General features: G+C 34.6%; 1 protein-coding gene across 1 annotated transcript; it reads right to left on the bottom strand.

The window, feature by feature from the left end:
• Positions 1 to 924: 924 nt before the first annotated feature.
• On the bottom strand, positions 925 to 27650 carry mboat2b (membrane bound O-acyltransferase domain containing 2b). Its single transcript, XM_073853106.1, has 12 exons — positions 27520 to 27650; positions 25618 to 25695; positions 17762 to 17857; positions 17621 to 17676; positions 14551 to 14605; positions 11643 to 11826; positions 10676 to 10868; positions 8685 to 8788; positions 7627 to 7691; positions 3676 to 3808; positions 2242 to 2393; positions 925 to 2144 (listed from the first exon to the last, which is right to left on the bottom strand). Exons 2-12 carry the CDS (start codon positions 25647 to 25649, stop codon positions 1988 to 1990), a joined length of 1227 nt encoding a protein of 408 aa, XP_073709207.1. The 5' UTR covers positions 25650 to 25695; positions 27520 to 27650; the 3' UTR covers positions 925 to 1987.

Raw genomic sequence — 27650 nt, 5'->3', positions numbered from 1 at the left:
AGACTTGAGGCTGTAAAGGTGCTTCAGCTAAGTACAGAGATAAGGGTATGCATACTTATGCAATGTACTTTTTATTTTTAATAAATTTATAAATGCCAATTCTGTTTTTGCTTTGTGTATCAAGAGTAAATTGATGTGGGGAAAAAAGTAATTTAACATAAGTCAACAAAACGTGAAAATAATGACAGGGTATGAATACTTTTGAAAGGCACTGTACTTCCACATTGAAAAATACGGTGGATAATATGATGTCAGCAAGATCAAGTAACTTATTGTTATCTGTAGTGGCACAAAGTGCACGGTTTATGTCTGCAGAGCAAAGGGCAGATGTTGAGAACTATCCTGGTTGAGGCATGCGAGAGTACAGAAGACTAAATGTGACCATGGACCACAAAACCAGTCATATGGTAAAATTTTACAAAACTGAGATGTATACATCATATGAAAGCTCAATAAATAAGCTTTCTATTGATATGTGGTTTGTTAGGATAGGACAATATTTGGCCGAGATACATCTATTTGAAAATCTGGAATCTGAGGGTGCAAAAAATTCAAAATACTGAGAAAATCACCTTTAAAGTTGTCCAAATTAAGTTCTTAACAATGCATATTACTAATCAAAAATTGCATTTTGATAGGTTTACAGTAGGAATTTTACAAAAAATCTTGGAATATGGAATCATGGAATATGATCTTTACTTAATATCCTAATGATTTTTGACATAAAAGAAAAATCAATAATTTTGACCCATACAGTGTATTTTTGGCTATTGCTACAAATATACCCCAGCGACTTAAGACTGGTTTTGTGGTCCAGGGTCACAAATTACCAATGTGCTTCAAAGATTTCACTACTTAATAATGAATGTGTGACTATAGCATTTGCAAAATGGTTCATCGGAAGACAAACAGACCACAAACGAGTAGTAAAAAGACCTTTTTAATCACATAATTTGCAAAAAACAAATGTTCCAGATCCACACAGAGAACGTAATGTTTCAAACAAATCCAGTGGACATCCTCTACAATTTCATAGATCTTTAACACAAACATCAGCTTCATTTCCAACCTTTAGCAGGCCAATCCTTAAAGCTGACTGAGGCCATACAAAATGTGCATTACTGTGCATACAGAATCACCACCTGCTTGACTCGCAAAAGTCATGCAGTTAACAGTACTATCCATTTTTTTTTTTTTTTTTTTTTTTTGGCTGGACGTTACTCTAACATTCCACTACTTTCCAAAATTCAGTTTAGATTGGATTAGTCTAAGAAATGCTTTTGTTTATGACAAAAGAATCTCTGGTCTTTAGATTGGAATGTATTATGTGTAACTTTTCAGAATTTTATGTGAAGACTACATGGACGAGACGCTACGACAGACCATAACAAACAAAACATGACAAAGGGCTAAGAGCCCAGTTTTCAATGGAATCAAATCTTGGATATTTTGTGGACTTTTTTTCCCTTCATCCTTTAACCTTCTTTCCTTTTTCCCCTAATAGTTTCATTATTATTATTCCCGTTAGTTTGTCATATTTATTTTACCCTGACCGCATGAAAGCTCTTTGTTTTCAAATATAATATAGCCAGCTTTCTGCAAGTGGTATTGGCCTTGTCCCTTGCAAGAAAATCCTATTTACAGCCCAATACAAAACCACCAGATTAGGACACTAATACTTGCTGTGACAAGTTGAATTACAAAGGCAAGGTCACGTAATTTATACAACAGTGTTTACTTGGCAATAAAACTCTTCGTATACCAGTCAGATTTGATTCCATCCTCTCAAATCATTGTCCAATCCCAGTACCACTATACTGAGTATACTGAGCCAAGGGATGACTTACTCTATCAGTCCAGACAGAGGCTGAGTTGGTTGGTTTGTTTGTGAGCTTTAGTTGATCTGACTCTCTTCATGTGTGGCTGGAGAATAGGTACATTTGCCCAGTCTGTGTGTGTATAGAAGATTGGTAAGGTGTTCCAGGACTCATGTTGTTTTTTGTTTCTGGTTGCTGTTGCTGTCTGTGCTCTCCAGGCTCGGTTGTACGGCCGGCTGGTGCTCTTTCAGCCGCAGGTGGCGTGGTTTCACAGGCAACGCGATGGCTAGCAATATACAGCCTATGTGGATGCAGAAGTACCATGACCTATAAAATGATGGAGATGGTAGAATGTCAGCTCATGAATGGAGGAAAAAGGTAGGCATTTTTAGTATCTGTATCTGTTTTTGTTTGTCCTGCTCACCTGTAGAACTTGAGCGATGGGCCCACAGAAAGCAGAACAAAGGGAACCACTGTGTAGCAAATGGCAATCTGTGTTGCCGCCCATGTGATGATATCATATACAAACTTGAGGGCTGGTGAACCCAAGAAGTACGGTCTTACGTTGTGCCTCACCTGAAGGAGAATAGGGAACATGACATTAAAAAAAGGACGGAATAACAATTACCAACCCAAGCACTTATAATTATGATGTATTTTTTCAGCCTTTAACTTCTTTTTAGGGCACCATTACTGATTTACCAAAAATAAAATAAAATAAACATCAAATAAAAATGAAATAAATAAAGTGAAAGTGAAATGAAATAAAACTGAATATAAATTAAATTAAATTAAAAAATTTAATTAAATAAAAATGAATTAAATAAAAATGAAATAAATTTAAATTAAGTACAATAAAAAAATAAACATGAAAAAATGAAATAACAATGAAATAAAATAAAAATAAAATAAAGTGAAAGTGAAATGAAATAAAATTTAATAAAAATAAAATTAAAAAAAGTATTAAATAAAAATGAATCAAATAAAGAAGAAAAAATTAATTAAGTGAAAAAAAATAAAAATGAAATAAAATTAAATTAAGTGAAATAAAATAAAAATGAAATGAGATCAAATAAAAAATTTAATAAATTAAATTAAATTAAATGAAAAAATAAATTAAATGAAATAAAAATAATACAAATAAAATGAAATAAAAATGTAAAAAAAATAAAAATAAAAATAAATAAATAAAATAAATATGAAATAAAATGTAATTAAATAAAAATGAAATAAAAAGATGAAAAAACTTAAATGAAATAAAAAGAAAGGAAATAAATAAAATAAAATAAAAATTATTTAAATAAATAAATAAAACATTTTATTTGGGCAAAATTTCATCACAGAATTGCAATGCTGGGTATTTTAAATGGGTTGTAAAATTTCACCACTATTTTTTCTCTTTTTTTTTTTAACAAAAAAAAAAATCTGGCTATTTACGTATTGTACTAAATGTTTGTATCAAATTATCTTAAATCTAATGTATTCATTTTAATACCAATTTTTAAATAATATTTTGTTACATAATGAACAAACATTTTGGTAAACACCTGAGAAAAATTGGAATAGTTTTTGTACCATTTAATGAATAGGCTCAGAATATGCTCCTTTTGTGTGAGAACAATAGAAACAAGTTTGACCCCTAATGCCCAGTGTTGCATTTTTCCTATGCTTAAAAAAATTGCAGTTCAAAATTTATTTTTTATTTACTTTTTTTTTTTTATTGATGGATGTCATTTACCAAAAAAAAAAATCCCTGTGCTCTTTATGGCCAACAAAATGGCAACGTTACATAAAAAGGGCCAAGAATATTCCCTATGTGAAGTGTACTTCATGTTTGGTAGAATGCGATGTCACTCACAGCTCTGGCTGCAAGAGTGATGACGATGCCAGTGAGGAAGGTGAGGTAGTAGCCTGGGTAAGCCCCATGCCACATGGCTGACAGCAGGAAGGTTGCAGCAGTGGGGTTGTAGGGACAACGTTCATAACACACCCTACAAGGCAACACAAAATAAAACAATATTCAAAAATCACACTAGCATATAAATAATATGAAGGAAATGGTTCTTCATCTTTTCATCTAATGCTTATACTAGTATGAGTTCTTACTTGACAACATGTTAATTATTGATAAACTGGATTATTGTGAAAAATCTGCAGTAGATGAAGCCATCTCAAACAGACACTACCTAGATCTGTGGTGATGCTCCTTATTCAATCTAGGACACACATCATTTTAACCCTCTGGTGCTCTTCGTTTAGCAGTCACACGTGTGCTCTTCGCGGTCAGAAGTGACCGGACACCTGTAACGCATCCTGTAATTTTTTCAGTAAAACCATTCCAATTCATTTTTGTTTAATAATATTTTTTCTTTTTTCTTTTGCATTTTGAGAGGGTTTTGTGGTAATAATGAATATTTATGCTGTAATTAATATCCATTTTTTGCCATTGAGAATAATAAAAAATTTTATTTAAATTTTTTTTTAAAGTTTTTTTTAATGAATGCAGTATTTCAGGTTGAAATAGAGACTCAGCCATTCAACACTAATTTTTGAAGGCAGATTAGCGCCATCTGTTGGTAAAAAACGAGAAAAACATCTGTAATGGCAGGTGTAACTTCATGCCTGTATAGTTCTCTACAAAGCAGCTTGTGAATTGCCTAGTTGTTTTTAGACAATTGATTCAGCATTTTTATTAGGTGGAATAGTTGAACATACATTTAAACAATCTCAAAGACTATTTCTTATCCAGTTTGGGATAGTTTTTTGTTATAAATATGATTTGAAGTGTTAATTTTTTGTATATGCAAGAGAGTGTGTGTCTTTTGCACTCTGGATATGTAATTTTTTTATACATATATTTTTATTTTATTTTACATCTTCTCAATTTGCTGTGTTTCAGTTCATTTGTGCATGTGTGTGTGGATGTGTGAGAAAGAGACAGAAAAATTCTGTACATTTTTGTATTTTTGTCGATTTCCCATTCATTTCCTGATGTCGGTCATTTTTGACCAAAGAGCACAAGTTTTTTTTTTTTTTTTGGAATCGTGCCCTCATTTTTTATGTGTGTCCATAAAAGTCACTGAATTTGGTAGCGTTCTCATGAAGCTGTGATTTTTAAAAAAAAAATTCAAAACAATCGAAAATGTTTTGGTCAAAAGTGACCGAATAGAGGTGAGTTTATTAGTGTGTTTGTGTGTGTGTGTGTGCGTGTGTGTGTGTGTGTGTCTGTGAATGGGTGTGTTTTAGAGTGTCACCCCTTCACTGCTGTGTACTTTTTTCAGCATTGTGGAGGATTTGTAGATTGTACACACAAAAATTCTCTGAATATTTGTATTTTTGTCAATTTCCCATTCATTTCCAATGGTCGGTCATTTTAGACCGAAGAGCACAAGTTTTTATTTTTATTATTAGTTTTTTTTAATCGTGCCCTAATTTTTTATGTGTGTTCACATTCCAAATGCCATAAAAGTCAATGAATTTGGTGCTGTTCTGATGAAGCTGTGATTTTTTGAAAAATTCTAAACCGAAAATGTTTTGGTCAAAAGTGACCGAATAGAGGTGTGTATATTAATGTGTGTGTGTGTGTGTGTGCGTGTGTGTGTGAATGGGTGTGTTTATGAATGGGTGTGTTTTAGAGTGTCACCCCTTCACTGCTGTGTACTTTTTTTCAGCATTGTGGAGGATTTGTAGATTGTACACACAAAAATTCTCTGAATATTTGTATTTTTGTCGATTTCCCATTCATTTCCTATGGTCGGTCATTTTAGACCGAAGAGCACAAGTGTGACTATTTTTTTTACGACCACTTAGCCTGCTTGAATCATGCCCTCAATTTTTTTTTGTGTTGACATTCCAAATGGCATAAAAGTCACCGAGTTTCATATCATTCCGATTAAGCAGTGATTTTTAAAAATTCAAAACAGAAAATTTTTCGGTCAGAAGTGACCGAAGAGCACCAGAGGGTTAAACAAGCACAGCATTTTTCTAATTATGAAGGTAGAGGAGTGACAGTTTCTGTAATTACACTACCATTCAAAAAGTCTGGGGTCAGTGAGATTTTTTTAATTCAGCAAAGATGCATTGAATTGATCAAAATATAAAGATTTCTTCTAAAGAACAGCAAATAAATGCTGTTCTTTTTAACTTTCTATTTAAAAAGATCTAGCAGAGTTTTCAAAAAATATTGAGCAGCACAAATGTTTTGCACATAATAATAATAAATGTTTCTTGAGAAGCAAATCAGCATATTGGAATGATTTCTGAAGGATCATTTACCAAAAATAAAATAAAATAAAAATAAATTAAATAAATTAAAATTGAAAAAAAAAGAAGAAATAAAAATGACATAAAATAAAATAAAAATTCAATAAACTTCAATAAAAATGATAAAATTCAATAAAATTGTAATAAAATAAAACAAACATTAAATTAAATGAAATAAAAATGAAATAAAGTTAAAGTGAAATGAAATAAAAATTAATCAAATAAAAATTTAATAAAAAATAAATCAAATAAAAATGAATCAAATAAAAATTAAATAAAATAACATTTAAATTAAATAAAAATGAAATGAAATATAAATAAAATAAAAATTCAATTCAATAAAAAAGACGAAAAAATAAAAATTAAATAAAAAGAAAGGAAATAAAAGAAAAGAAAAGAAACATTTAAATACATAAATCAAACATTTTATTTGGGCAAAATTTCATCACAGAATTGAAATTTCATCACATTCACTGAAGATTGGAGTAATGGCTGCTGAAATTTTGCTTGTCATCACAATAATACAAATAGTGGAAAACAGGTATTTTAACCAGTAATGATATCTCCCAGTATTATTGTTTTTATAGTAGTATTGCATTAAAAATATTAAAGGATTAGTTCACTTCCAGAACAAAAATGTACAGATAATGTACTCACCCCCTTGTCATCCAAGATATTCATGTCTTTCTTTCTTCAGTCGTACAGAAATTATGTTTTTTGAAAAGAAAAAAAAAAAAAAATCTGGATGTCTCTGCATATAATGGATATGTATGGTGCCCCCAAGTTTGAACTTCCAAAATGCAGTTTAAATGCAGCTTCAAAGGGCTCTAAATTATCCCAGACAAGGTAGAAAGGACTTCAGCGATCAGTTATTTTCGAAACAAATGGACAATTTATATACTTTTTTACCTCAAATGCTCGCCTTGTCTCGTCTCTGTAATCCGGATCAATAGAGTTAGGGTATGTCGAAAAACTCACATCTCTTTTTTATCTTCTACATCAAAATCATCCTACAACACGGTTTTACTTTTTTTTTGTAAAGGGCTTCTTTGTACATTCACTTTGTAAAAACTGGTTCGGTACTTCTGCAGCGATGTAGGATGATTTTGAAGTTGGGGAAGAAAACGAGATCGGAGTTTTTCAACATACCCTAACTGCATTGACCCAGATGTCACCGACTACGCATGTGCATCGCAAAGACGAGACAAGACGAGCATTTGAGGTTAAAAAGTATATAAATTGTCAATTTCTTCCTCGGGTGAGATCTTTTCGAGCCCCTTGAAGCTGCGTTTAAACTGCATTTTGGAAGTTCAAACTTGGGGGCACCATACATATCCATTATATGGAGAGAAATCCTAAAATGTATTCCTTTAAAAAACATAATTTGTTTACGACTGAAGAAAAAAAGACATGGACATCTTGGAAGACAAGGGGTTGAGTACATTATCTGTACATTTTTGTTCTGAAAGTGAACTAATCCTGTAATGACCCCAAACATTTGAGTGGTAGTGTACTACACAGCAAAACGTGCTCTTCCTGTTCTTACCTTTTAAGCCAATGTGCTGTTTGGATGTTCCAGTTATCCAGGAATACTTTAAAGCTGGTGGCAAGCTGAAAATATAAAAGTTGACTTGACTGATTAGAACAATTACGATTCACTCAGAAGAAAAACAAAAACACAACTTAAAGCAGAAATTCACTTCCAGAACAAAAAATGTACAGATAAAGTACTCACCCCCTTGTCATCCAAGATGTTCATGTTGTTGTTTCTTGATGTTTAGATGTTTCTTGCTTCAGTCGCAAAGAAATTTTGTTTTTTGAGGAAAACATTTAAGGATTTCTCTCTATAGTGGACTTCTATGGTGCCAGCAAGTTTGAACTTCCAAAATGCAGTTTAAATGCAGCTTTAAAGGGCTCTAAATGATCCCAGCCAAGGAAGAAAGGTGTTATCTAGCAAAACGATTGGTTAATTAAAAAAAGAAAAAATGGACAATTTATTTACTTTTTAACCTCAAACGCTCATCTTGTCTAGCTTTGTGTCAACTCTGTGTATTTTAGTTCAAAACAGTTAGGGTATGTCGAAATACTCCCATCTCATTTTCTCCCCCAACTTCAAAATCGTCCTACATCGCTGCAGAAGTACCGACCCAATGTTTACAAAGTGAACATGCAAAGATGATCAAACACCCTTTACAAAAAAAGGTAAAACAGCGCTGTAGGGTGATTTTTAATTTGGAGGAGAAAATGAGATGGGAGTTTTTCGACATACCCTAACTGACTTGAACTGGAATACACAGAGTTCATGCAGAGCTAGACAAGACAAGCATTTGAGATTAAAAAGTATAAAAATTATCATTTTCTTATAATTTTGTTTAGAGCCCTTTGAAGCTGCATTTAAACTGCATTTTAGAAGTTCAAACTCGCAGGCACCATAGAAGTTTACTATATGGAGAGAAATCCTGAAACGTTTTCTTCAAAAAACATAATTTCTTTATGAGTGAAGAAAGAAAGACATGAACATCTTGGATGACAAGGGGGTGAGTAAATTATCTGTAAATTTTTGTTCTGGAAGTGAACTTCTTCATTAACTACCGCTGAACTGACCTCTATATTCATGATCCTAAGGTTGGAAATGAGATCCCATCGAGGCAAACCGTTACTGTCGTACCCATTGAATCCAAATCCTGCTGCGTTATTGATGGCATCAGCTATTTAGAAAGACAGCATGAGTGTCAAGATATCAGATCAGATCAATACAGTACCAAGTTTGTTTCTATCTTTATATAAAGTGTTAGGAATTCATTGAATTCTGGAATGCCTGATGTAGCGTTTTATAATTCAGACACATGTAATGTAATTACAATAACTACATGGATTGAATTGTGGCCCTGGACCACAAAATCAGTCATAAGGATACATTTTTGGAAATTGAGATTTATGCATCACCTGAAAGCTGAATAAATAAGCTTTCCATTGATGTATAGTTTGTTGGGAGATATAACTATTTGAAAATTTGAAATCTGAGGGTGCAAAAAAATCTAAATATTGAGAAAATCGCCTTTAAAGTTGTTCAAATGAAGTTCTTAGCAATGCATATTACTAATCAAAAATTACATTTTGATATATTTACGGTAGGACATTTACAAACTATCTTAATGGAACATGATCTTTACTTAATATCCTAATGATTTTTGCCATAAAAGAAAAATCGATCATTTTGACCCATACAATCTATTTTTGGACATTGCTACAAATACACCTGTGCTACTTATGACTGGTTTTGTGGTCCAGGGCCATATATGAGTTTTAGTTCCATCTTTTGTCTGAAGAGGGCAGTAAAACACAAGCCATATTGACCATTTCTATGTTGTGTAAGATGTTGATCCCAATTCAAATGGGTCACACAACCAGTCTGCACAACAGATGATGGATGATGCATCCTAATGTGTAATTAATCATGCCCGAGGTACAGCATAAACGATAATGATGGAACGTGAAAGACAAACTACTGCTCATGCTTGATCAAATTATTATTTCCAGTACGGTTCAACAGACACATATATAACACATTGGGGGAAGAGAAAGGACAACTTGGAAATAGGAAATCAGACTAATGAAAGAAGCATCATGCCAGTTGAAAATGAGGGGGGAAGATATTTTTCTGATGGGGAGTAAGACACGATCAATTTGCAAAAATATACACTACCAGTCAAAAGTTTTTGAACAGTAAGATTTTTAATGATTTTTAATTAGTCTCTCAAGTCTGCACTTATTTGATCCAAGGTACAGCAAAAACAGTAACAATCTGAAATATTTTTACCATTTGAAATAACTATTTTCTATTTGAATATATTTTAAAATGTAATCTATTCTCATGATTTTTTTGCATCATTACTCTAGGTACATGATCCTTTAGAAATGATTCTAATATTCTGATTTGCTGCTCTAAAACATTCATTATGGTTATTATTATGTTGAAAACAGTAGAATAGTATATTATATATATATATATATATAGTATGTTACAAAAGCTTTTTTATTCCAGATAAATGGTGATCTTTGGATATATTTATATTCATCAAAGAATCCAGAAAAAAAGTACTCATTTAAATATTAATGATAATAATAATAATGTCTAAAAATTCTTGAGCTGCAAATCAACATAGAATGATTTCTGAAGAATCATGTGACACTGAAGCTTTGATCACAGGAATATATTAAAATAGAAAACAGTTATTTTAAATAGTATAAATATTTTAAAATGTGACTGCTTTTGCTGTATTTTTGCATAAATGCATGCTTAGTGAGAAAAAGAGACTTCTTTAAAAAACATTAAAAATCTTACTGTTCAAAAACTTTTGACTGGTAGTGTACGCACTTCTACAGTTTTTCAGGATAGTCAAGTCTTTTTGCAGATTGACCATGTCTTATGCTCCTGCGAATGAGCAAAGAAATCAAAATATGATATCCATTATCGGAACAGAGGCAAAGAAAAGATCAGACAAGCCAATATCTTTCAATATAGATCAAAACAAGAAAGGGAGAGAGAAATCTAGTCAGATGGGAAGTGAAGGAGAGGCAGGAAGTCCACGCACCCAGAGTCCAAACAAAGTAGTATTTAGGCCGGGTGGTCAGCATGGACAAATACAGGTAGACCACCTGAGCATAGAAGGGCGTGGTGGCAATAAAATCATCATCAACGTTACGCTCCACAGGACAGACTTTGCAGACGGAGAGGAAGACCAGCAGAGAGATGAAACAGGTGGCCAGTTTACGGATGACAACTGTCTGTGGAGAAACAGAAATGCACAAACTGTAATGAACTTGAAACAGGCCAATCATATACACTACCAGTCAAAAGTTTTTGAACAGTATGAGTACCCCAACACTAAGTTTGGGGTGTATATATATATATATATATATATATATATATATATATATATATATATATATATAAAACTAACACTAGCTTCTCTGTTCTTGTTGTTTTCTATCTATCTATTTTTAGGCCTCTAACACTAGCTTGCTTTTTCTTTTCTTTTTTTATCCTATCTATTTTCTTTTTATTTATTATATTATTTATTTATTAAAAAAACAACAACTTGATACTATGTACTGCGTTAGGCTAAATGAGACTTTCATAGCACTTGCACGTTATTGCTCTTTTTGTCAATTTTATATTGACAAAAGAATATAAATGTATTAAAAAAATACATATTAAGCAGTATAACCGTTTTCAAAATGAGTAAGAATTTCTTTGCACCAAAGCAGCATATTAAAATGATTTCTGAAGGATCATGTGACACTAAAGACTGGAGTAATGGAAGCTGAAAATACAGCTTCGCCATCACATGAATAAATTTATTTTAAAACACAACAAAATAGAAAAGTTATGTTAATGTTTCTTACTGTATTTTTGATTAAATAAATGCATAATATCTTACCCCAAAGTTTGGAACAGTAGTGTATGACAATATTGGTTCAGTCTTCAAGCTACTTGTAACATGAAATGGTGTGTAATGTGAAGTAATGTGAAAAAAATATGAATTTAATAAAACAAACATTTGGTGAAGGGTCGTTCAGTCTGCTCTTCCCATTGACTTTTCCTTTGGTCTCAAGGTCTCTGTGGCGATAGGGGGTGCCCTCAATAAAGGCAATGTAATCGTTATAAGAGCAGGTGGGACCGGCCAAAATCCCCATGAAATTACAGTTATAACTGAAGTACTCCAATAAACTGGGCATCCGTCTGAATCAAACAAACACAAATACAGAAAAAAAGAGATTTTAGAACCACATTAAGACAAGAGCAACATCAAATCTAGTAAATAAAATTGTGATAGCTTGTAGTTTAAAATATAAAGGGCAAAGAAACTAGTTCTTAAAGGAGAAGTTCACTTCCAGAACAAAAATACCTAGTTTTGCCATGAAACTCTAGATGACGCAGGCTGATGGGTTAACGTAACTGATGATAACACAGAGTTATACGACTTGGCACAAGCTGATTGGTTCATGTAGCATACGCAACCAATGAGCTTGCAGCTTGTGGCTATTTAAATGGCTGGTAGCATTCACTTGGGCATTTCACAGCACGCTTTCAGAGTTCCTCTGAAACCCTCCACCTTCCCCAGCTCCACCTGTATAGATCTGCTACAGGTTATTTTATGATATTTGTGCAGCAGCAGTATGTCTTAAATACTCACAGCACCGTATCGCCATATGCTTTGGAAGTAGTAAGTTCTGTACTTGCTTGCAGCAGCAGCAGCAGCAATAATCTACAACTACAGCAATAACCAACAGCACCAGCAATTCAGCAGCAGCAGCGTAGCAGATCTATTCTGCCAAGACCAAATACATTAACACTGTCATATCCATTACCATGCTAAACCTTTCAGAGTGTTGTCATGATTAGGGCTGGGTATTGTGACCAATTCGATTCGATTCTTATTTTCATGGTTTCGATTCGATTCGAGCTATCGATTAACACTGTAACAAGAAGTCATAAATATGTGCATCCATTGTACACAATGTAAACAAACTGCAAAATGCACATCATAAAGCCCTTGTCTGCGGATACAAAACATTCTAACTGTCCATAAAACTAACAGTTCTTAACTACAGCCTAATCATTTTTGATCACCAGATTTGTCTGCAAAAAAAGCAGCTGATGGTGACACCTTCAGGACGAGAGGTGAATATTCATATTGAAGGAGTGGAAGTCGGAAGACATCATGGCCTTTTTACAAATTAATATCCTTATTAATTTTTATAGATTTTTAGTAGATGATAATCAGTGTTTAACTCTTAAACATTATAAGTTGTTGATTTTGAGTGACTAGAATAGATGCCTTATAGAAAATATTAAAGTGTGTGCCAAATGTGTTTTCTGTCTGTTGAAGTTCTCTTTTCTCAGGGACCGAGATCACACCTCAGGAGGTCAGGATGACCCTCCTGATTGCGTGAGCAACTGTGACCAAGACATCTGTGATTTGGGACATCTATGACATATGTTCTTGATATCCCTTAGACTTGTATTAGTGAAATCCTGTTGATTTGATTCCATTTTTCCAAGAGGCTAACTGTTAGGTGTGCGTGTATCAAGCCACATTGATAAAGAGTCTTGCCTGGCTAGGCAACCTCGAAGATAGATAAGGTCTCTATGTGTGAATTTATGTGTGTGTGTCAGCCTCTGTCTTTAATATCAGGCGTGACGGCGGAAAGACCATACTGAGGAGGTTCTTGCCATTTGTTGATGTTGCGGTTCATAAACGGGCTTCTGGAGACGGCCTGTTGTGTCTGACCTCTGATCTTTGTCGCCTGTGTAATCACTTGTTGATAGCTTTGATTTTGTCTACCATATGTGGAAAATTTTACAGTTATCTAAGTTTTTGACCAATCAGGATCTTCCTAACCTATGCATTGACGTAATTAGCAACCTCTGTTAGAGTATAATTACTGGTGTTTGAACATGTACTCAGGGCGGCCTACGAACTCCATCGAGAGTGTTGAAGCTGACTTCTGCTGATGAAACTGCAAACTATTTTCTTCAGTAAACATGACTTCGATTGATTGAATCTTTGACTCCTGGTTTTTGTTCATCATATCTGGTCCTTGGGTGTTTTACTGTAAAATTCCCCTTACAATATCCTCTTACGTGAAGCTGAAGCACGCGCATTAAGCATCGATTCGGGGATTTCCCGAATCGATATCATTGCGTTAAACTGAAGATTGATTAAAATCGGAGAATCGATATTTTTTGCCCAGCCCTAGTCATGATAGTAATGTACAGATCATTTACTCAGCCCCTTGTCATCCAAGATGTTCATGTCTTTCTTTCTTCAGTCGTAAAGAAATTATGTTTTTTGAGGAAAACCTCTCAGGATTTCTCTCCATATACTGGACTTCTATGGTGCCCGCGAGGTTGAACTTCCAAAATACAGTTTAAATTCAGCTTCAAAGGGCTCTAAATGATCCCAGCCGAGGAAGAAGGGTTATATCTAGCAAAACGGTCAGTTATTTTTTGAAAAACTTGACAATTTTTATACTTTTTTGACCTAAAATGCTTGTCTTGTCAAGCTCTGCGTTTTGAAGTTGGAGGAGAAAATGACTGAACCGGAATACACAGAGTACACACAGAGCTACACAAGACGAGCATTTGAGGTTAAAAAGTATATACATTGCCATTTCTTTTTAGAAAATAACCGATCATTTAACTAAATAAGGCACAAACTCGCAGGTACCAAAGAAGACCACTATATGGAGAGAAATCCTGAAATGTTTTCCTCAAAAAACAATTTCTTTACGACTGAGGAAAGAAAGACATGAACATCTTGGATGACAAGGATGTAAATTTTTGTTCTGGAAGTGAACTTTTTCTTTAAGACTACAATTACACACTCTCAATCCAAACTGACATTTCATCATTTTTTCTAGAATTTTGTTCTTGTATTGTCAACAGTTTAAATCTACATACCTTATGGCCAACAGTTTTTGACTTTGGTTTAGTTGATCTTCTTTCCTCGCCATTCCTGTAAACATATACATAAAAAAGATTGATTCTAACACCTTCAATACATAATAAAAGTCCCATATTGTAGATATAGACAATCGATAAAGCCTCAAAGCACATTCACTGTAACTGCATGGAAAAGATGGACAAGTATTATTCAAAACGTCTCCTTTTTTCTGTTTTCCCACATAAGAAACAAGTCATGTGGGTTTGGAAAGATGTTGGGGTGAGTAAATTATGACAGATTTTTGCTTTAATTATTCCTTTAAATACAATTTAGCGGAAAATCTTGACATTTACATGAGCACAGTGAAAGTACCGTAGGCACTTCTAAGCTTGTGAGTTTGGTCTAACACTCCCTGGCCTCTCCCTGATTTACAGAGGTAACTGGAGAGGAAAGAAATGTGCTGTAAATTGACTTGGCACAGAGTTCATGTGGTCGACTCATGAGTCTCCTCTGCCTCCATTGTTTGTCTTCCCTCCCGATAAGACAAAGCAGGGTGACCCAGGGTAAGTGGCTTGAATAATTTCTTGTTGTTTTATCGCCACCCTTATGCACATAACAAGACGAGCCACTTGAAATGTTTATGGCCAACCCAGAGAGCAGCAACAGTGCAGGGACAAGAGCTTCACCCACAATAAGCACCAACATGTCCCAGAGCTAGTGTTGGACGTCAGCAAGGACTTCTATGGGGGACTTTGTCCTATTAGTGTCCTACGGACCATGGGGAATATCAATGACAGGTTATTCAGGGCAACAGGCGAGTGAAACCACTTTATAAGAGTCCTGGCAGTAAGCTTACATACAATTCATATATCACAAAATGAGTAATTTTATATCACAGTAACAGAATATATGACAATAGAGTTATTTGTACTGGAATCAATGAGAATAACCACAAGGTAATGCCCATTTCTGGATAATCCGCAGAATTAAATACTTTCCAAATGAAAGGTACTTCATCTCATTTGATTACGTTCTATATTTATCTGGGCTTTGTTGAACACTAAAAGATACAATTACTCATAACAAATTAATGATGTTCGACATGAGTGCAAATAATGCATCATGTTACATAACGTGAGCTAAAAACAGACCTAAAACAGTAAAACTTATAATAAAAATGGATAGTTATGACTTAAAACTGCTGACAGAACATACATTTATTTCTATATTAATGCTACAAATTTTAACCACGCTCATTTATAACTACTTCTTAGTCTTGACTTTGTTCGTATTCATTGCATCACTCCATGGATATATATCAAATGGCATGATGTCTGCATTAAATTACCACTAGACAGCAATAAAACTAGACTGTGTTGAGAAAATGTTAACAATATTAAACATGCTACAAAAAAAACTAACTACAAAAACTAAAAAAAAATGTTCAACAAAATAACTCCAAAACTAACAAAGACAAATTGAAAATAATACAATAATATAAATGAAATAGCGTACTTTATAAAATAAAAAATAAAAAAATCCAATATAACTATGTGCAGCAGAAACCGTATCAACAAAATCTGACACAATGCTAAATAACAACTATACATGTTATGTTGAAATAAAAAAACTAAAACTAACAAAGACCAATTGAAAATAATAAATAATAAAATAATAAAATAATTAAATAAAATGTATTTTATAAATAAAAGAATATTAAAAATAAAATAAAATAAAACAAAATCAAATTCAACATAACTATGTGCAGAATAATCTGTATCGACTAAATCTGACACAATGCCGCCAAATAATAAAAAAATAAAATAAAATAATATTTTCTTTTTATTTAATTACAAATAAAATATAATTAAATTAAACATGCAAGAAAACTAAAAACTACATGTTATGTTAAACTAAAAAAAAAACTAACAGACAAATTTATAATAATAAAAATAAAATAAAATAATTTGTAAAAAAAATAAAATGAATACAATTCAACATAACTACGCGTAGCATAAACCGTATTGACAAAATCTGACACAATGCCGCCACTTAATAATATTAAACATGCAACGAAAACTAAATAAAAACTGTTATGCTAAACTAAAAAAACCTAAAACTAACAGACAAATTGAAAATAATAAAAATGTAATAATACAATTTTAATAAAATAATAAAAAACATTTAAATTAAAAATGTAATTTAATTAAATTAAAATAAACATGCAATAAAAACTATATATGTTATGTTAAACAAAAAAAAAATAAAACTAACAAAGACGAATTGAAAATAATAAAAAATTAAATAATAAAAAATAAATTAAAATAAACATGCAATAAAAACTAAATAAAAACTATATGTTATGTTAAACAAAAAAAAAACTAAAACTAACAAAGACGAATTAAAAAATATATAGAATAATAATAATGATAATAATATATAAAATAAATAAAATAAAATGAAATAAAATTCATCATAAAACGCAGCGGAAACCGTAGTGACAAAATCTGACACAATGCCGCCACAAAAACTATATATGTTAAGTTCAATTGTAAAAAAAAAACCTAAAACTAGCAAAGACGAATTGGAAATAATAAAAAATAACTGCAGTTTTGTACAATGCATTGTACAGTGTACATCGTCATATCGCCCAGTCCTACACTTGCGCAAGACATTCAGTGAAGATAAAACAGAAAGTAAATCTTAAGGGAATCTACTCGGTTTGAAAGAATCTCCATGACAAAGGTTTGCAGGCCAGCAGCTGAACTCAGCAGAGGACAAAGAAATGAATTAGTGATAACGGTAATATCAAGAAGTGCGGTGTGGGGAGCACACATCATAAGGGTAATCTGTCACCCTGTGGAACAATAGAGGGGTGAAGAGAAGGAGGGGAGGCTTGTTTTCATTTGCTTTCATTTCATCCCACTGCCTTCCATTTCTTTAATTAGTTTCTCAGGCCCTTTGGCAGCACATTTGACAATCACAACAGTAGCCGTCTGGATCAGCATCCAGAACAGAATCCCAATACTTCATTCCTGTGTGTATTCTAAACTTCAACCAAACACACACACACACACACACACTCACCATCATGGATCTCAAAAGCCACACTGGTTATTTTTTGTGTTATGACCATCATTGGGCTGTTAGAAAGGGAAAAAAAATAATGTGAGTAGACAACACAGAAAAAGAAGCTCTGAAACTTCACATAGAAAGGCATAGTCTTACCCTGTGAAATCTGCAGAGTACATTCCGTAATCAAAGACGTAAACCCGGGTGATTTGGCAGAAGCTTAGATAACCCAGGGCGACCACCAAACAGTATCTGCAATGCGAACCAAAGAGCAGGTTTAACATCGCAAGCCATTTCTGATGCATTAATGTACTTATGACCACGTTTTCTTCAGATGATACACATAAATTGTAGTTTTACAAGAGCTTTGATATCATGAGGGCCTGGAGGAGACTTTTTATGATCCATTAAAACCCTGAAACAAGTACAAACAGCATTTTTTTTTTAAATAAGCTAACAAAGAGCTCAGTGATGTTTCCACAAATGAACTCTCAGCGGTGATGAGGGCTTTTGATCTGCAGAGGCTGAACAGCAGACTGTGTGTGTGTTTGTGTGTAGATAGACATTATTTTCTACACTAATGAATGACATTACTGCTCCCTATTCTTGTATGATGCAGAAAAAAAGGATGCGGATATTCAAATGATTTCTCAAACACGTACACATACAGAGAGGCGTTTCATTATCGCTGATTGAAGGAAGGCTGCATGTGTTTGCTCAGCCTGTATGGTACAGTGTCTTGCGAAAGTATTCATACCCCTTCTCTTTTTTCACGTTTTATGTTGCTGCCTTATGTTAAACTGTTTTAAATTACTTTTTTTTGTCTACACTCAATGCATCATAATGACAAAGCAAAAACAATTGTCACAATGTCCTTAATGTATTAAAAATAAAAACTTGAATAAGTACATTGCATAAGTATTCATACCCTCAGTATTTAGCTGAAGCGCCTTTACAGCCTCAAGTCTTTTTTGTTATGATGCAACAAGATTTGCACATCAACATTTAGCAATTATCTGTCATTCTTCGCCTCACCTCTTCATCCTCTCAAGCTCTGTCAGCTTGGATTGGGACAGATGCACATTTTCAGGCTTCTCCAGAAATGTTTGATTGGGTTCAAGCCCAGGCTCGGTCTGGGCCACTCAAGGACATTCACAGAGTTGTCTATAAGCCACTCTTGCTGTGTGCTTAGGGTCATTTTCCTGTTGGAAGGTGAACCTTCTGCCCAGACTGAGGTTCTGAATGCTTTGGATTTGGTTTTCATTAAGGCTATCTCAATATTTTGGTGCATCGAGCTTTTTTCCTACTATGATGAGTCCCTTAATCGCTGCCGCTTAAAAACAGCCCCACAGCATGAGGATGCTACTGCCACACTTTACTTGGCATAGTGTTCTGCAGGTAATGAGCAGTGCCTGGTTTCCTTTAAACAATATTGGGTATTGAGGTTCATCAGACCACAGAATCTTGTTTCTCACAGTCTGTGGGTCCTTTAGGTGCTTTTTTTGCAATTTTGCAAAGTGTGTTTTCATGTGTCTTCGCTAAGGAGAGGATTGAGTTTGGCAACGCCATCATAAAGTCCAGATCGGTGGAGTGTTGCAGTGATGTTTGTGCTTCTGTAGGTTTCTCATATCTCCACATATGATCATGGAGCTCAACTAGAGTGACTATCAGGTTCATGGTCACCAGTCTAACCAAAGCCCTTCTCCATCAAGTGCTCAGTTTGGCCAGGAGGCCAGCTCTAGGAAGAGTCATGGTTGTTTTAAACCTTTTCCATTAGGGCTAATGGAGACTACATGCTTCTGTGAACCTTCAATGCGGTTCTGTGTCTGAGCTCTACAGGCAGTTTTCTTTTTACCTCGGGGCTTGGTTTTTGCTATGATATGAATTTTCAGCTGTTAGACCTTTTATTTAGACGTTTGTGCATTTCCAAATCATACCCATTCAATTGAATTTGCCACAGGTTAACTTCACAAGCAATATGAATGCTCCTGAGTTTAATTTCAAGTGTCCCAGATAAGGGTATGAATACTTACGCAATGGAGTCATTTACGTTTTTTATTTTTTATAGATTTGCAAAGATGTTAAAAAACATTTTTTTGCTTTGTTATTATGGTGTATGAAGTGTAGACTGATGTGGGAAAAAGTAATTTAAAGCAGTTTAACATAAGGATGCAACATAACAAAATGTGCGGGAAAAATGAAGGGGTATGAATACTTTTGAACAAAGATCTTATGCGTTTGGAACAACATTAGGATGAGTAATTAATGACAGAATTTTCATTTTTGGGTGAACAGTCTTTTCCAGCAATTAACAAACTACTGGAATAGTTATGGGGCTTGTGGACAGTGAGGGTGGCCTTGATGCCTCTTCTCATATTACAAAATAATTTGAACTGGTAATAATATTTAATGTCCATTTAATTATGCGTTATATGTATGCTACTCATGTAAGTAACTGCCAAATAAATGGAGAGTCAGCCTATCATTATCTCAACATAAGCCTTCACAAAACTACTCTCCTCTGTCTACTGTCCTCTGATCATGATTTTTGCCATGTTGCTGGTTTCATTTGATGGATGTGGTAGTAAGTTAACTACAAGTTATCTACAAGCTTAAAGGTCCACTGAAGTGCTTTGAAACACACAGCATTTTTCTATGTGTTGACGTAATTTAAACTGAAACAAGAAGACAGGACGGGACATATTGAGCATATGTCAAGCATATCCCGCCCCCTTTTTTAAACAGCCAATAGCGTTTCGTTTACATCACAGCTTGAGCTTAGTAAAGCCGCATTTGACAGTGTTTGACAGCCACAATTTCATCCATATTGCTATGAAATATACCATTCTGTGTAGAATTTAAATGTGTCCCGATACATTTTATGGTCTGCACCGACACAAAGCGAAACCAGACTTCTTCCTTCCAAATGGAAAACATATTTACACTGTCTGAATCATTCCCTATCCCCTATATAGTGCCCTACATGCCATTTACTGTACAGAAAATACCAATTCTGTGAACAAGTGACCGATTTCAGCCACAGCCTTGGCATCTATTTTATAGACACTTTGGATTCTAAACAGCATTTGATTGGACAAAAATTTTGATGAGAAGCTGAAGTGCAGAGTGATGTCATCATGATGTCATGTCATGTTTTGAATGTGTATATCTTTTAAAGGCAAATTTTGTCATTGTTTTGAAACACACTAGCTTATAAATAACCTTAAGGCTAACATATACATGCTAAAAGCCAAAACACTTTGATTTCATGGGGACTTTAACTATATACTCTGCTTTATTTCATCATGTCTGAGAGGGTGGAAAAAGCAGTGTGAACCAGATGCTAACGCAGTGCATGAAAACATGAACGCTGATTTCTCACATTAAGTGGTTTTCTGTTGTGCATGCAAATGTATTGACTGAGAGTTTAGTATAAGACATCAGCCACAAACAACTTGTGTTGTAATGTGTTCTGTTCACTGCACTGGACAACAGAAGGTCATTAGTGTGGGAATCGTGTGGTTTAAAAAGGAAAAAGCAGATGAAGCTAGCAGAGACTAGCATAACTAGAAGCTCTCAGTCATTCTCATTATTTCTTATACACACACACACACACACACACACGTTGGGTTTACATGTTTTATGGGGACATTCCATAGGCGTAATGGTTTTTATACTGTACAAACCGTACTTTCTATCGCCCTACACCTACCCTACACCTAAACCTAGCCCTCACAGGAGATTGTGCATACTTTTACTTCATCAAAAAAACTCATTGTGCATGATTTATAAGCCTGTTTCCTTATGGGGACCTGAGAAATGTCCCCACAAGGTCAAAATCTACTGGTATTCCTATCCTTGTGGGGATTTGGTCCCCACATCATGATGAATACCAGGTACACACACACACACACACACACACACACACACACACACACACACACACACACACACACACACACACACACACACACACACACACACACACACACACACACACACACACACACACACACACACACACACACACACACACACACACACACACACACACACACACACACACACACACACACGAGCTGTAGTGATGACACATTCAGCTCAGGTCCCCAGACACTGCAGGTGTGAGTACAAAGATAGACGAGGAGTGTGTCGTGTCGTGCGTGCGCTTTCAATTCAACAATGCAAGTGTGTTTTGCTGGTCTGCAAAACAGTTTGCCCCCCTGAATAATGCCAAAAATAGAATGGTCTCAACCACTGTATGTTTCCCAAAACAACACAACCAATCACGTCAATCGCTATTCTATGCAACCCACCAATAGAAGACAGAAAAAGGAGGAGGAGGAATTGTCTACCTCAACAACTGCCCCTGAATCATCCTAAAACAGTAATATCACCTCATTTGAAACAAAATGTCCCTAAAGGGCCGTTTGGCAGAACTCTGACATTGAGGCAGTTTTATATTTACCACCTAGTAAAAAGTTTCTGGCAGCTGGCAGGAGACGGCAGAGGGGAAATAATGGACGATTTTATTACGCCCGTGAGGAGGACAGTGACTGATGGTCAGCGGGTGAAGAGAATGATCTCTTTCTCATTATAATTATCTCTGGGTCAGTTTTCAACTCTTTCATCAGCAGAGTCGGGCTCTAAGAGAGGGGGCGACTTCTATCAGCATGGACCTCAGGTCACCTTACGAATGAAAAGGGGGCCATGAAGAATTCACTCACATCTGTTTCATGAGTTCTACTGAATTTAAAGTAAAGCATTTTCAAAGGTATAGTTCACACAAAATAAACATTCTGTCATTAAATATAGCTGCAAGCAGCGGGTTCAAGTGTTTTAAGGCAGGGGTTTTCAACCTGTGGGGCGGGGGGCCCAGGGAAGGCATTATTTAAAAAAGCATTTTTGGTCAAAACAGGTCATTTGCAACAGAAATATGTTTTTTAATGTTTACGACTGTTATAGCAGCAGCTGTGGTGTCTAAAACTTTGCATGCTTGCTAAGAATAACCTGTCGCATATGCTCACCAGGTTTCATGAAGTTTTGACTTTTCGTTTAGGCTTTATAGGCTTTTGGGTATATTTGGACAGGCCCCTTTTCTGCACGACCCAGTTATAGCTTCCCAAAGAGTAAATATTAAAAAAATTGTGATAATTATTGATCTAAAGATTCCAGAGAAATGCACTGCAGTGTTTTTTTTCCAGCCTCAGAGAAAAACCTAGGACTAGTTCACAAAAGTAGGCTTTTCATATCTTCTCAATTATTTAACAAACGGTTTAACTGACAGCAGTGGTTCTAGAGTCAAAGTCATTCAGAACGAGGAGGTCTATCGTATTAGAGGTCGACCGATATGGGTTTTTCTATAGCTGATGCCGATGCCGATGTTTAGAGGTCAGGGTCAGCCGATGGCCGATATGTGCTGCCGATTTTTTTGGCCGATTTTTAGGGCCGATATCTTGAAGTTCTTCCCTTTATTTGCATGCTAAAATGTCACACTCATAATAAGTGGATGCACATCATTTCTAAACTTAACATCATGAACAATGAACACAAGGAACCATCTTTTGGATCTTGATTTTGTGCACTGCACAGTATTATTATAAAAGATTTAACCAAAGTTAACCAAACAAATCAAACTGACCATTAGTATTAAAGGTCCCACTTTACATTAGGTGGCCTTAACAACTATGTACTTACATTTAAATTAATAATTTGGTACAGTGTACTTATTGTGTACATACATGTTTTTACATTGTATTTATATATTTTTAAAAACCTATATGTAATTACATTTGTAATTAATTTCTGTAATTACCACTGTTGAACCAACCCTTACACCCTAACCCACCCTGAAACCTACTCATACCACCAAACCTGCCCCTAACCTTACCCATATCCCACCTTAATAGAAGCAAAAGTGTTTTGCAATGCAATATGACCACATTAAGTACATTGTACTTTTAAGTACATAATAATTAAGGCCACCTAATATAAAGTGTGACTGTATTAAATATATAAAACAGATCATATAAAAACTGTTAATCATTTACATAAAAGTTTAAGAGCTGAGATTAATGTGAAACTTTAATATTTTAAGTAAAATTTTGAATACAGACATTTTAAAAGATTTATATAACTGAGAGGACCTGCCAGCAGATGGCGGCAAGACACTGATTTAATTACTGAATCATATCATTAATTTGATTCGTTCGAGCAGCTGATTCATTCCTGAATAAGCAAATGACTCTCTTTATGAATGAGAAATTGAATCATTTCACTAGATTAATTTAAAAACGCACGTTAAACGAAACACCGCTGTTTAAATGGAGATGCACAGCGGCTCAGTTGTGACTTGTTTCAGAATACTTTTGATGACAAGAAAGAGCAAAATCTTACTTTTGACGACGAAATAAAGCAAAATCAGGCAATAGTGTAATCCGCCTGCCACCCACCCGCAACCTATATTTTTTCTCTGATTTATCTAACCTCACACGATCTTCCTATTACAATTATTCTAATTCTTAGTTTTGCATGATATGATGAATGGATGGTTCATTTTAACAGCTGATCCGCACATCACTGCACACTTATATAGGCTTAATCACTCATGCTTTTAAGCCAAATCCATGCTGAAAAAAATAACGTTTACTGACATCTGGACGTGACCATATATGTATAAACTCGCAGTATCTGGGGTGACGGAGAGGACGGTGCGGTGTGGGAGCATCAGGGGTAATCATCAAAATATATTTAAAAGGAAGCTGGCGCCACGGTCCTGACCACATAACTCAGGTTCAGATTTTAGAAAATGTAGTTAATGTTTACATAATTATTGATTTATCTCATCCACGCGCGACCCACCAACAAGTAATTAGAATGCATTTTATTATTACCCCACCCGTGGATATAACCACCCTCTGTGCATCACTGTCTCCGAGCGAGGCTGAGTATCACAACGCTGCATTGTTTGTGAGAGTCGCCGCCTTCTTCACCCCACGGACACAGTGAAATTCTCCGACTCCAATACAGGAAAAATAAAACAGAACTTATAACACTGGGGCTAATATGTTAGCAAACAAGTTGCTGATCGTTTTCGACTACAGTCTTTAAACTTAACTGCAAGTAAGCAAACCTTTAACTAGCCGTAGCATTATGCCAGTTCCCGACGGTTCTATGATTTTCTTTCACTAAGTGAAAGCAACACTTCATAGTTTACTAATAATATATAGTACATATATGGCCATGGGACTTTAAGCCTTACCTTTAACTCTCAGAACTGTTATTGAATCTTACAAAAGTTTTGGCTTGGGGGAAGTCTTTTCACAGCAGCGTTCCACCGCACCAATAACACGGGGCTGCCCGCAGACGTGCCTGACTTTAAATCGGCGCTACTAAACACGGGAATCGGCCGATGCCGATATGTTAAAAAATAGCAAATATCGGCCCGATATATCGGCCGGACGATATATCGGTCGACCTCTATATCGTATGATATGAATATTGTGCGTATGTGTGAAAAACCACACAGTATACACAATCTAATAGGTAGAAAAAATAATTTCATTGTTAGTTAGTTAGTAAACACAAGTACATCTTATTGAACATAATTTATTTTCATCGACAAATTATCATAGAACAGCTTCATCGAGCAGTTTGTGATGCAGTTTGGAAACAGGAGATGAGCCCTGGTCTAATGTGCCACCTGGCTTGATAAACCCGTTCTCAAAGACTTACTTTTAGTCATTTTTTTGGATAGCACACATATTCTGAATGCCTTCGGCAGAATTCAAATTAGCCATTTTAATCTAGATTAATCTGTGAGGTGAGTGAATGAGTGAGATTAATCTAGATTAAAAAAAATTAATCTATGCCCACCACTAATATATATATATATATATATATATATATATATATATACTTAATATTAAAATATTGAAAATATTAAAGCACTTTTGAGTACTTTCAATGTCGTTACAGTTGTAACATTCAGAAATGTGAAATGTTGGACTTACTTGTGCATATGCTCGACTCCAGTCAGAATCATTATGCCATAAGTAATGCCGCTCTGAAGCAGGAAATGAAGAGCATACCTTAAGAAGAGACAGAACATGTTTCTATTAAAGAGGACATGGATGTCCATTTTACACAAGTTGGTATGAATCTTTAGGGTCCTTACCAAATTTCTGCAACACATTTTAGTTAAAATTCCTCAATGGTCGTATAAAACAAGACCCTTTTTATGTTGTCAAAAACAGCTCTGTTCACAGGAACCCATTTCGGTGCATGTCTCTTTAAATGATTATGAGCTCAGCTCACCCCACCCCTCTCTTCCGTTTTTCTGTATTTGGTTGTGGGTTACCATCAAAAAGAAAACTAATTCTTAAAACTAATGAGTCAGTGGTGCCAATGTCAGGAGGTTTGTCCTTATTCAAGTAGAAATTAGATGAATTTATATGCCTATAACCCAGACTCACCAAAGGGAACTGCATTTATTTAAAGAAAATAAACATTTTGAAAGCGTATCTGTCTGACATACTTAAACACACAAATACACAAACAGAGACAATTTAATGAGGCTTTGAAAAGATGCCACTAATTAGCAGCCAGAAGTGTATCTATCCTTTATTATCATGAGTGTGGCCTATTGATCTGATTGTCTTATTAAATGAGATGTTAATTAGTTCCAGATTTAATCGCCACCGACACATCAATACAAGCTTGTGTGTGCTGACAGTGAAACGCATAACACAGACACTAATGTATCTAAAACTACGTTAGTATCGACAATACTTTTTTTAATGTTACTCTGTTAATAAAATAAAACACCAGCTGTTTCCTGAAAAGGTTTTTGCAAAGTACACTGGAATTGAATAAAAATTATGTGAAATGTTATTGTTTTTATAAATTTTATTACTCATATTTTATTTACTATTATTATTATTATTAAATGTTATTATTATATTATTAAATAAATAAAATATATAAATAAAATATGTTTAGTCCCAATTGTAAATTATAAATGTAAATTATTATACTACACACAATCCAAAAATGGGACCCACCAACCAATAAAATTAATTGTAACAATGAAAATTTTCATTTCTGTTTTCCATTTTTCAAATGGTTTTTTGGTTTTAATCAAATGTTGTAATTCTGTCATTCATCTCACAGATGACTTTCCGAACCAAGTAGAGCTGCAAAACGATTAGTCGCGATTAATGGATTCAAAATAAAATTTTATGTTTGCATGCTATATGTGTGTGTACGGTGTATATTTCTTATCATGTATATATAAATACACATATATGTATATATTTAAAAAATATATCTGTATGTATTGTATGTATTTGTTTGTAAACACCTGTATATAATTTATATGACATATAAATACTAATATTTTACATATAAATCTAACATATTTTTCCCTAATATATACATTTATGTGTGTGTGTGTGTGTGTATTTCTATATACATAATAAATATACACAGTACACACACACACACACACACACACACACACACACATAGTATGCAAACATAAACTTTTATTATGAATCCATTAATCGCGACTAGAATCAAGGCTAAAAAATAGTTGCACTCAACTGAGGGAGTCATACAGGTGTATTTACAATTCAAAAATACCACATAATTTGATACTTGACAGTGTACTACAGACGTCAGCTTCAGCGCTCTCTATTGTCCTATAAGTCGTTTGTTTATTCTGTATCAAATGTCTGTCGTTTCACAGGCCGCTACATTTTGTATTGATTGGCGTCTGTTGTATCTTTCTGGAATGTCACACCAGCACAAATCCTGCAGTCCAGCAGCAGGGAGTACAAGCAAAAACTGGTTTCAGATTCCATGTGGACACACAGAGAGGGATGCGTCAGTTTGGACTGCAGGCACATACTCACCAGCCAAAGCAGAAGAGGGCAAAGTAGATGCCCAGCAATGTGGCCACCACATGCCGCACAAAAGGACTGGTCTTGCTGGGGTGCAGATAGAGTCTGAACCACACGGCTGTGAGCAGGGCACAGAGTTGACA

Source organism: Garra rufa, chromosome 13, assembly GCF_049309525.1.
Source record: "Garra rufa chromosome 13, GarRuf1.0, whole genome shotgun sequence".
NCBI classification, from domain to species: domain Eukaryota; kingdom Metazoa; phylum Chordata; class Actinopteri; order Cypriniformes; family Cyprinidae; genus Garra; species Garra rufa.
Note: the sequence above shows the minus strand (reverse complement) of the source record. Positions and strands in the feature narration are given on the sequence as shown.